We start from the raw sequence: 12223 nt of genomic DNA, 5'->3' as shown, positions 1-12223 counted from the left end.
TATACCCCGTTGCTGCGGGCTTAGATAGGATGTTATCAGGTGCACTCGTCACTAACTTAGCAACAGATACACATAACAAACAAGGTACTAACCTCTGAGAAGGTCCCGCCAGTTGCATCTGCATATGCTCCGCACTGGGACTCTCCTGCATTTCCACGTCGCATTCAGATATTATCATACTAGCCGTGCGACGATCTTTGTTCAGTGGACAATCCTTCCACTGATGTCGCTGAAGGCAGCCAAAGCACAATCCTTCTTTTCTAGCTTTCTCTTTTTGTTCAGGGGTCAATGAGGACTTTGACCAAGCCCGGGCTGCCATTGGAGTTATTTTCCTTTTCACCCCAATGGTGGTACTTGTTTTTGTTGGTCCCTCAACCGGCTTCACCTGCTTGGTTTGGCCACTTGGCTGCGAGACACTTGTCTTTGAAACCCATTTCCTCTGAAATCCCCCTTTCCTCGGGTGCTCATACTGAGTCCCTGCGTGCACAAATCCACCAGACCTACCTCTGGCATCCTCATAGTTCAGGGCTACTGCTATAGATTCATCTAATGTAGTCACATATTTAGCCCGAACTTCCATTTTTATCTTGTCGTTCAGTCCATAGATATAGTCTTTTAACTGAACCGACATAGGGAGAGGGTCTGTTATTTTCATAACACATTCTCTGAATTTGTCAGTGTACTCAGCCACTGACAAGCTCCTCTGACGAAGATTTCTATAAGCATCCCAAGCTCGGGATTCTTCATCAGGTGGGAGAAAGTGTTTCTTGAATTCAGCTTTGAACCCTTCCCAAGTGGTTGGAGCAACTTGATCCTTCTGTTGCTTTATCCACCATCTGTCCGCTGCCTCAATAAACAGGTGAGTGGCCTCGCGGATTTTCTTTAGATCGGATTTAATCTCACAAATGGCGAAGGCTTCTTCCCACTTGTGTAACCAAACCTCGATCACATCAGAGCTGCGCTCGGTCATCCGACCAGCGTACTTCTCCGGTCTATAATTAGCGATATTAGGCACTTTGACCCTTGCGCGCTCTAAGGAATGTACACTGGGCTCTGGCTCTGCTGGAGCTTTGCCCTTATCAATCCTAGACGGTCTAGCCGACAAGGCTTGCACCATCTCCCTAATCTCATTTTGACCAGCATTCACCTGAAGCTGCTGGTTCATAATCTGCTGTAAAGCATCCTCTAATATTGAAATCCTACCAATCAATGTAGGTGCTGCGTGATGTGACATCTGTTGTGTAGATTGAGCTCTAGACTCACTAGGATTCACCCTTGAACTCTGCCCTTCTGCTTCCATTTTGTTGAAAGGGAAATTTCTTTTTTTTTTTTTTTAAAAAATAAAAGGAAAATATATACTGCCTCCTTTTCTTATACACAGAAATAAATAGATGATAGCCTCTGCTGTAACAGACAACTTCGACTGAAAACTCAGATTTTGATTTAAAAAAAAAAAAGAAGGACTGCTCCCTGGAATCTCCACCACACCATCACAGTTCCTGCGTTCCGCTCGTCGAAGGCCTATGTCTCCAATTATGCTTTATTCTGGCCCTTCGCAAGCGGCCTTTAATTTTCCCACAGCCACAGCGTCTGGTTTTGCAACTACGAAAGGTCCTAATTCGTCGCAGATTATGTTCGTCGCTCAATCACGTCTCTGATCTCCTTCGACGCTGGTCTATTCTAGAAGCTGCGCCTGGTTCTTTCCCATCGCTCCAAACTGCTGCTCTCCGTCGTCACGGCGACCCTCTAGGTCCAGCCACCATTTGAGAAGTCCCGACTGACCGGCAAACCACCACGCTGCGAGATCGCCAATTCCACTACGCTCAGACTTCTCGATATCAATCGTCACCTGCTATGATCGACGACGTGCCTTCCCACTAGAATTCTGCTGTTCGTCCGTAGCTTCCGTCAAAGCTCACGAACCTCTTCCTGTTCCTTACGCTCTGATACCAAGTGTAACCAGATTTTTCTATCCTAATCTCTGTTGCAGATCACGGGAGTAGCACCTTGATCTTCCACCCAGCCAATTCTGCCTAAGCTTCCCAGCAAGAGAGAGAGAGCTATATCGAAATCACGTAAAAATCTCACATTCTTCACTTCTCTCACTAGCCTTGACAGACCCCAAATCCCTAGATAGATCTAGATGCCACATGTCATCCATATAGGGCCTTCCTAATGCAACATTTCACCCCTCTCTTGGGATGCATTTAATTCCTTGCCCCTAGGCACAATCTTTGCACTAGGCCCTTGGTCTCAGATCTATCTAGTCTGGTGCTATCAGCCCTCACCTAGGACCTTGACATTAATCCCTCCCGATCATTTATATAAAGCGCAAACACATATATTACAAAGATAGATCCTATAAGGGAAATGTCGACTGATTCTTCCGAGGTCATGCTACCTCGGCTAGAGCGTAACATGGCAAGCTGCATCACGTCATCGTCCGGTGGAAATTAGTGGACTTAGTGATTATTCTACACCACGCCTGGAAGTTTAAGAGAATGGGATGGACGGCTAGAGTCTGAAGGTCGGAGGGACGGGCTAGAGATAAGCTAGCAAGCTAGAGATCTAGACAAAAGTACGACATAGCTATGATGGGGCGATAGTGATCTGGATTTCGGCGAAGGATGGTAGGGAGTGTGTTGGGTTGGAGAGGGACGGTGAGATCGATGTGAAAGATAAGATTTTGTGTGCAAAGTGCATCTGGAGGGTTTAAAGGATTGTGCATGGGGAGTATGTAAGTGGCGAGCTGGAGGGTTTAAAGGATTGTGCATGGGGAGTATGTAAGTGGCGAGCTGTGCGGAGACCTCCCTGTACATGGTGAACTCTTGTTGCTCCCTGTCTTCCAATGTCGAACTCCTATGGATTGTGCATGGGGAGTATGTAAGTGGCGAGAGGTGCGGAGACCTCCCTGTACATGGTGAACTCTTGTTGCTCCCTGTCTTCCGGTGTCGAACTCCTATGGTCGGGCAGAGGTGCAAAGCTGCTCATTGTCATTCTGCAAGGTGATGGTGAAGGCTCACTCTTGTGAGAGGAGGTCTTGGAGCGTTGGGATATGTCGTCACCCCTCGTGGTGCCTTGCGTACTTTTCCCTGGCGTGTTCCAGCCGCTCCTCCGTTGCTCTAAGGCCCCAGGCCCGTTTCTGCCTTGTCCAAGTAGTCCATCATGGTTTGAACTAGGGACTCGCTCATGGAGAGGTCATCCTTGAGCTTTGTGACGGTTACCTCCAGGTCCTCGACCTTGGCCTTGTATTCTTCTGCTCTATCTAGGGCGGTTTGCCCGATGGCGTGCACGGCGATCAAGTGACTCTCATGTGCCCTGACCTGACCCTGTAGTAAAGAGGAGGACAGCTGGTTGGCGTGCTCCTACCTTTGCTACCAAATGGTACGAAGTACCTGAGGGAGCTGGACCATGGCATCAAGGAATTGGAGCTCCATATTGTCTGCCCTTGACAACTGCTCTGCAGACATCATGCTGTAACCGTCAGGTTCTCTGTACTGTGGTGCACTGTCAAACTGTAGGGCCTCTGTTAGCCCCACCCAGGGAGCGTAGTGTTGTTGCTGGCGTGCGCTTCCCGGACGATCAAGAAGGCGGGGTAGAGGCCACTGCTATTGGCTCTTGCATGGTTCATTGAGTATTGATCTCTTCTTCTGTTTGGAGCTTGGCTGCAAGGATGTCGGAAGGCATCCGGATTGAAACTGAGGGGGTGCTCTAGGACTCAGACGGACCGGCAGGTAACGGATTGGCAAGTAATGGATCCTGGGGGTGTAGGCTGAGTTCTCTCTTGAATTCAAAGAATTCGTTATCGGGATCCATCGGGAAGAAATAAGGCAAGCGAGTAATGAACAAGTCGGTAGAGGAGGAGTCGTCAGATGGCATTCAATGGTTGATTTGGAGGCTAGTGGGCAGTGGGAAAGATTGCAGGAAGCTGAAGAAAATTTTGGCAGAAAACTGACAGAGTTTTGTTGTTTCTGCTAAGGCGATGATCCGAGGGGATAGGGGGTCCTTTTATAGTTTTCAGTATCCCACCGACCGGGGGGATAGTGGTATGAGGCCGACTCGGAGGGATAGCAATATGCCCTCCATTTGGCGGGATGGCTAAGGCGCTGAGTTGGAGGCTTGCAGGTATGGCACAGGTCGGCGGCGGGTTGGCAGTATGAAGCCGATTCGGAGGGATAGTTGGCTAAGGCACCAGGGTGCCAGTTTGGTATGAATTTGGAGATTTAACATTTTTCTGACCTGAGTACTCCCTTGGCTGAGCTAACACACACCCTATGGGGAGCGGTTTTGTGCTGATCTTTCAGGGAGATGGATACGTGGTTGTACCCTGAGAAACCATCTAAAAAGCTATAAGCTTTCTTTCCAGCCAGCCTTTCTAGAACATGTTCCGTAAATGGCAATGGGTATTGATTGCACCTTTTGGCAGCATTGACCTTTTTTAGGTCTATAGAAACTTGAATTTTTTCATTCTTCTTTACGACTATCACAATGGGTGACATGCAGTTTGTATGCTTTCTCTCATAGATGAATCCCGCATCTATGAGATTTTGTATTTAGCAATTAAGGCTTGCTCCTCATTTGGGATTGGGGGTGAGGTCGTCTACCTCAGCCCCTTTTGGTGTCATGTTCACGTCCTTAACTTTGGCCGGACTATCTTATCCTTCGAAGTTTGCTGGTATAGGATTATGGTCCTTTATCGTGTAGGCCTTATAATGGGAAGGAAGGAACTTGTCGCAGGTCCTCCTTTTCGTCGTTCTCCTCGTCCTCCACCTTGGGGGTTAACTTCTCTTTGCCCTTGGTGAAGACTTTCGGGCTTTTGGATCTTCGGAGCTTCAGACTTGAAGGGAGCTCTTCCACAGTAGTTATAGCATCCACGAGAGCAGTAACCCTACTCAACTGGGATCCCCAGTTGGAGAATAACTCACATATGTTAACCAATGGAGGTCTGACTTGACTTTAACTTCCCTCTTGCTCACCCCTTGGGGTTTGAGCATGTTAAACATATAAAGGGGCACTACTGCCTTCAATTCTTCACGTTCGGAGGTCGTTATTTGGAACCCTATTCTTTTTGGGACGTCAATATTTGTGAGAATGTGCATCCAATTATGAGAGAACTTGGGCTCGGGGGGGGGGGGACATACCAAAACTCATCTGCGTCTTTCCCGTCGCACTCCTTCTCACAAGCTTGAAACAGTTTTAAGGATGCTTTCCTTTTAGTTGTGTCGGACTCTGCTGCAAATAGGTGTCCTAATAGTGGGCGGGCCTTGTAGGTGCGCAGGTCCACTCGCACGATTCGCTCCTCGTGGCATAAATGGATGTTGTTTGTGCGCCAATCATGTACCAATCCTGACATTCGTAGGAATGGCCTACCCAGGATGACTTCGTATCCAGGCTGCTGAGTGAAGTCCATTACCACAAACCGAATGGGGTATGTGAAGCCAAATACCTTGATGTTGATACCCTTGAGAACTCCTAGGGGTTTGGCAGTTCCGCCGTTGGCCAGCTTCACTACCAGATGGGTTCGCTTGAGGGAAGGATTTCCCCATCTTTTCCAGCATTCTTTGGTGCATACACTTACGTCTGCTCCACCATCCAGGATGGCTTCAACATTTTGGTTCTGGTAGGTTTTGCGGATAATCGCATTGGTGCCATCACCTTTGAAGTGTTGGCCTAATTTATTGATGGGAACCTGAGGTAGGTTCTAGCCCTCTTCTTGCAGTTGGTTTTCTTCTAGATTGGTAGGCTCTTGTGCAAGGATTTGCCCGTTCATCCAGTTTGAGAGGTTTCTCCAGAGGGTAGGATTCCCTCGTAGTAAGGATGCAATCATCATCTTGACCTCTATGGAGAGGAAGGCCACTAACCCGGCAATATCACGTGGTTCCTGGGAGGGTTTCCGTCCCACCGATAGTGGCTCCTCAAAGCCGAGAGGGTTAGGTCTTCCTCCTCTCTTAGGTTTTGCAACACTATTAATCATGAAACATCTGTTACATTAGGTGGGGGCACACTGGGATCATCCGTTGAAGGGGCTCGTCCGCATGCAGAGGAGGTGGCCAAGGTGGCTGTTTCCTCATCCGAGCCATCCTGGATGAGCACTTGATTCGTTCCTTCACCAACCCTGGTGGTGACCTTCTTAGGCTTGACTTGTGGGGACCGATTTGCCTCGAAAAGTTCAGGTGTGGAAGCCTTTCCCTTCCTGCCTGCTTCATCTCCTTGCCTAGGGCCTTTGTGTGCATCCTCGGGATGACCTTCAAGGGCACCGCTGCTACTTGACCTTGTTCTACACTTAGCAAGTTGATGCTAGTCTTCTTGGGCGGGTAGTTGGAGTCGCTGGTCTCGTTAGGGTACAATACTTAAATAAATGTTCCACTCCGTATCCTGTGCACAAGGGCGTGGGCTTGGTTGAGGAAGGCACCACTAGGGTGAGATTTCTGTAATATGAGTCCTTTAAAAAGTGCGGCCCTTGGCATTTAAAGCATGACACAGGAGGGTTCATTGCTTCCTTGTATGGGCATTCGCTTGCTGTCTGTGGCCCTTTTGACATGTATAACATTGGATCAGGGGCCTCTGTGCTAAGGAATTCATGTCTCTTGCCCTTTGAAGCACGGGGGCTGTCTCATAACCGGGACATGCTGATCCTCATGTAAAAGGTAGTGGCTTATGATGCCACTTCCTTCCTCGTAAGGGTGATAGTTGGGGTGGCCGTGATCATGCTTAGGCTCCTCCCAGTCACTAGGTAATTCCTCTACCAATACTTGATTGACTGGTGTTATGTAAGGTGGGGGTGGCTGAGGGCCTAGTACGGGTGGCGGTAATGGGGCGGATTGCCCTGTACATTCATCGGGTTGGGTGGGGATGTTAAGGCTAATGGGGGCCTTGGTTGCTCGACCAGAAGTTTGTCACACAACGCTAGTCCTAGCTCCAATTCACCGTTCCAGCCTGCTGTTCAGCTCTCACTCTAGTTGCTTATCTCTTTGCCATCCCAAGCCCTTTGCTCAGGTTTCACCCTTTCCTTTTCTCAGCCTGATTTTGGGCTGATCCCCCATCTCAGCTCAGGGGTTAAAACAGCTAGGGCGGTCTTGTATTGTAGGTTAGGCCACCATGAATAGAAAAGCACCAGCTGCTGCTCCCGCTCCCGCCACCTTGACTTTCCTATGCTGCCATCACCTCTGCCCCAATACCCACCCCTATGCTGTGACATACCACAGACAATGGAGCAAGCTCACAGCTGTCTTTAACCCATATGAACAAATTCACTTTTTACAGCAAGAACTTAGAGAGGTAAGCTTGGACTTGCCTCGTTGGAGAGGAAAGTTTTTGCATGGAAAACAATGGAAAAGAAGAAGTATCTAGGAGGTAATGTAGAAATGCTGTAGAAATGCAATGCAGCAGCACCTGCACCACAGCTTGGTACCAGTTACCAAGGTCCAAGGTATGTTAACACCCAGCGCAAGTCCATGAGACAAGAAATCACAGCAGCAGTGGACAACAAAATCAATGAGGTAAAAGAAGAGGAAATAAGGGCTGACAATACCCGGGTTATACGCATAGGAGGGCTGCGTGAAGGCTGGTTTGTCGGTCATGGGAGCATGAAAGAAAGTATTGATCATATCAAGGGAACATTGAGTGGGATTTAGAAGATATATCTTGTATCTCTCAAAAGGGGACACAAGCATGAGTTTTTTATATAAAAAGCGCGAGCATTTTTCAATGATAGAATGGCAAGGAACAAGGTCTTAAGCAAACTAACAAGCTGAGAGGCACCAAGACATGGATCTCAGAGGGGCTGAAGTGAAGGATGCTCGGAAGGAAGGGAGGTGAGCTATTTATAGAGATGGGAAAGCATTGATCAGAGACTTCAAATCTAGACCCAAAGACTCTCTGTCTTAAACTGAGGTAAATGCAGGCTTATTATCTTTTAGCTAGAACCACTGAACTCACTAAATAGCCAGGAAAGCAAGAAAGTGGGCAGTTTGCAGAGATGGACAAGCATTGATTCTGGATTTCAAATCTAAGCCTAAAGACTCAGTCTTAAACTGATGGTTTAGAAGTCATCTTATTATAGTACTAGAATGTAGCTATGCCTATAATAACTCGGGAGGAGTTGATGCACTATGCACTCGCCCGACTCTCTGGTTATCCAGTCGTAGTGGTCATCTTTTTGTTGCTTGTACTTTGTCTCATAGGCAAGTCAGGCCTTCTGGAGACTTACATCTCTCTCTCTCTCTCTCTCTGGGTTTCTCTTCGCTTAAGGTTTACATCAATGCATTGTTCAAGTGATGTTGACATATTATTGGCTTTGTGACTTCACTAAATGCTAGGTCTATTTATTATATCCCATGTTATCTTGAAACTAGATAGTAGGTTGTCCTTGGATTTGTTGAGATTGTGAGCCTACCCTTGTTCAGGGGTGTTTTTTAATTTAAGTTTTGTGTTTAGTTTCAATTCTTTTCTTGCAATTATGTTGGAAGCCATAGTTTTCCATTTAATTCAAGAAATACTATCTTGTCTGAATTGCCAGTTTTGATTACTTGGACATTATCTCAAATTGTTTATTTTGGTATCTATATTTATTTCAAACATTTGTCATTTCACTTTCTCATGGTTGGATACTGGGAATGCAGCACCTCGCATCTGAATTGGGAGAAGAGATGGCACCTTTGATGCAATGGAGATTAAAAGTTGCACTGCCTTTGTTAATCTGTCTGCTTCTGCAAAGATGGATAGCTGTGTCGTTCTCCCTAGAAATCTGAGAAACCAGGAGCCGTTCTTGTAGTTTTGGCTCTCATCTGGATTTTGTAGGATCTAGCAATTGAGCTGCACTATAGTATTATATTTGGTTTTGTCAATTTGTGAAACGAAAGAGCATTTAGTGCACTCTTTTTTGTTGAGTGGCAATTATGCAAACTTACTAGATAGTGATGTGCAAAAGAGTAATGCTCAAGTATTACCTTGTTGTATCACTATTGTAATTACCAGTTTAAACCACAGTAAAATTTTCAGCACTACTGGGTGGTCAGCAGCTTGATTCTCGTTTCTGTGCTTGTCGTTCCTACTTGGAAAAGCTGACCATGGATTGTATCATCAAGCGTTGTGATTTTACATTGGCTGTGGTTAACCGAACTGCAAAGTCCCTCATCTTGCTCCAGCAGCAATTTGATAGAAAAGAAGTAATCTTTTATCTGACGCAATTGAATTCAAGTCACAAGTTTGGCAAAACCATTCTTTAGTGTAAGAATCAAGTGTGACATTTTTTGTAGTCTTTTTCTCATGAATTATTTGTGCATCTTTCAAGACCCCTGCCAAGAGGGTAATGAAAATTGGTGCCGAAAGTTTACAATGCCAATGCGTTCTTTTGACTTTACAAGGTGGAGGAATTGAGGGAAATTTTAATAAGTTTGTTTTCTGTTTCTTCCTGATCAGAAAAAGAGTGTTTATATGATCAAGATGTGAGCATCATATTCATGCAATGATATGAATGAGCTGCAATGGTTGATTCCATTTGACAAAGAAGTGAATTAGACTCCAACAATAATGGTGAACTATAGGTGGCTTCTATTACTGATGCTGTACGTAACTGCATATTGTTTTGTTGCATGTTATATGGTTCTGATAGTTGTCGTTTAGAGTTGATTCCATCATAGGTTCCTCTGTGAGGGCTTTCAGAAAAGGCCTCGTGCCACCTCCGTGTTCATGTGACCACTTCCTCTCAACTCGGTTGAGTTACAATGTGAATCAGGCTGGCTGAAGGGGTTTCTCATCAGCCAGTTAATAGAAAGGTAGCCAATTGGTCTGCCTCTACATGTGAAGGAATTGATGAAAAAAATACAAGTTCTTTATAAGTTTGTTTTCTGTTTGTAATGTTGCTTGCTTCCTGATCAGTGTTTATGTGATCAGCATGTGAGCGTCATATTCACGAAATGATGCAGAAGACTCAGATGAGATGCAATGGTTGATTCCTTTTGACGAAAAAGTGAATTACACTCCAGCAATAGTAGTGAAGGATATGTACTGATCATTCAGAAATGGTCTTGTGCCACCTCCTTGTTCGTGCGACCTCCTCTCAACTCGGTTGAGGTGCAATGTGACTCAGGCTGGCTGAAGTGTTTTGTCATCAGCCAGTTAATGGAGAGGTATGCAATTGGTTTTCTTGTACATCTCTGTATCCTGCATTAGAGAACATACAATTATCAGACTGAGTGGGGACCCACCTGTGGCTTGTTTGTGCCTTTGGAGCAGTGTCACAAATAGATTTTGATAGTTATATATACTTCATAAATAATTGCCTTTAGATTCTGTAGAGGGTAGAGTAGAGAGTAGAGGCTAGAGGAGAGTAGAGGGTAGGGTTGAGGGTAGAGTAGAGTAGAGTAGAGGGTAGGGTAGAGTAGAGGATAGAGGAGAGTAGGGGGTAGAGAGGAGAGGAGAGGAGAGGAGAGTAGAGCAGAGCAGAGCAGAGCAGTCGAGGAGTCGAGGAGAGTAGAGTAGAGTAGAGTAGAGTAGTCGAGGAGTCGAGTCGAGTCGAGTCGAGGAGTCGAGGAGAGGAGAGGAGAGGAGAGGAGAGGAGAGTAGTCGAGGAGAGTAGAGTAGTCGAGTAGAGGAGGAGAGTAGTAGAGGAGAGGAGTAGAGGAGAGTAGTAGAGGAGTGGAGGAGAGGAGTGGAGGAGAGGAGAGGAGGAGAGGAGTAGAGAGGAGGAGAGGAGTAGAGAGTAGAGTAGAGTAGAGTACTAGGAGCAAGGCAAGCAATGGAGCGGTGTCGGAGAGGAGCCAAAAAACAAAAACGGCGGTCAAATTCCGAAATAAACCCATCGCGGTGGAAATTTTGATAGCCAGGCGTTTCGCCCTAATAGGCCGTTTCGGGCGTTTCTCGAAACATTTCTTCGTGTTTCGGTGCCCCGAAACACGTTTTTTGATGACACTGCTTTGGAGCACAGACGGTTTGCCCTTGGCAACAAGTACAAATTACAATTGGTGTACCTTTGGACGAATGTTTGTTGTATATTAGGATTGAGTTGGGAGATGTGGCCTGTTTTGTGTCTTTTGAGCATATGTGATTTGCCATTGGCAATAATATTCCCTAGTATCTGGAAGTCTCCTATAATGCAAACTCAGGGGTGCAAAAGCATGGACGTGAATTGCTTTGTTAGAATGATGCATTGAGAATGCATATCTTGCTTAGTTGTATGGTATAGCTTAAGCGCTGTGTATATTGATAGTTGAAGTAGTGCATATACTGTTGTTTAATAGAATTTGCTTGATGGTTTTGCTCTATTGTCCTTGTCTTGGTTGATGGTTTTGTTCTATGTCATCATCATCCTCGTACATACCTATGTTTGGTTCTATTTGACATGACCCTAGCACTCTTGAAACCTCTAATTTGCAATCAAACACAAGAACACACTAAACGTGAGGAATCTGAGCAGGTTGCTCACCGTCCAACCATAACATCTACGGGATGCGATCCCGAATCAGGAGATGTCCCCTTCGAGCCACGAGCTGAGCTATTGGCACGAACTCCCAACCAGATCCTGACCAGGCTAGTGTCCCATACCACTAGGTGGTGCCTAGAGGCCTTGGATCTATTGTTGGGCCTTGGGCTATGTTAAGATGCAGGCGCGCGTCTGCAACTCAATCCAGGATCAGACTCTCTTCCCTCGGCTCCCTAAGAATTGAACCTCTCGGCTCCTTATATAGACTCGGGTCCAATGTGCCAAAAATAGCGAAGACCTCTAACTGGTTCGTACCCTTGCCACTCAATCCCAGAATCAAGCCTGCCTAGCCTTAAGCCTCCCCAGGCTACTTGAGCTAGACTTGTGTACCCCTGTACACGTTAAATATCGATCCGTGCACATGACATACTTCTCTTCCTCTAAGAACTCACTCCAGAGTTCGTTAAAAAACCTAGAATGATCTCTGGAGGTTAGGTAATGTCTCCCATGTTGCATCCTCCTCAACACGATTCTTCCACTTGATCATGTGTTCCATAATAGTTCTATTACGAATCTTTCTTTCATGAAATTCAAGAATACTCTTAGGTTCGTGTGGAATAAAAGTCAAATCTGTAACTCCTATTATTTCTTTATATGCAATTGGTCCAATTCTTTTTATAATCTTGAATTAATCACAATATTTGGGGGATAATTTTGGCACCAAACTAATATTGGATTCCTTGCGAATACGTAAATATACCATCGTCCCTTCAGAGTACTCTCTGGGTGAACGATGTCTAT

The 12223-nt window shown here is 45.9% G+C and overlaps 1 protein-coding gene across 4 annotated transcripts in view; it reads left to right on the top strand.

Annotated features, from left to right (window-relative positions):
* LOC147904304 (PIN domain-like family protein) overlaps positions 1-9211 on the top strand; it is a 67497-nt gene extending 58286 nt beyond the window's left edge. For 2 of the 4 annotated variants that reach the window (XM_087393997.1, XM_087394001.1), the window contains exon 9: positions 8622-8731. In XM_087393997.1, the coding sequence (XP_087250123.1) occupies positions 8622-8635 (14 nt within the window). In that variant the 3' untranslated portion in view covers positions 8636-8731. Of the gene's footprint in view, positions 1-8621 lie in introns of all 4 variants that reach the window. The other 2 variants (XM_087393984.1, XM_087393989.1) reach the window with 2 other exon arrangements.
* Positions 9212-12223: the final 3012 nt, after the last annotated feature.

Source organism: Dipteris shenzhenensis, chromosome 2, assembly GCF_047967505.1.
Source record: "Dipteris shenzhenensis isolate YYH24624 ecotype China chromosome 2, Dip_SZ_1.0, whole genome shotgun sequence".
Classification (NCBI taxonomy): domain Eukaryota; kingdom Viridiplantae; phylum Streptophyta; class Polypodiopsida; order Gleicheniales; family Dipteridaceae; genus Dipteris; species Dipteris shenzhenensis.
This window is presented reverse-complemented; position numbering and strand designations above follow the sequence as displayed.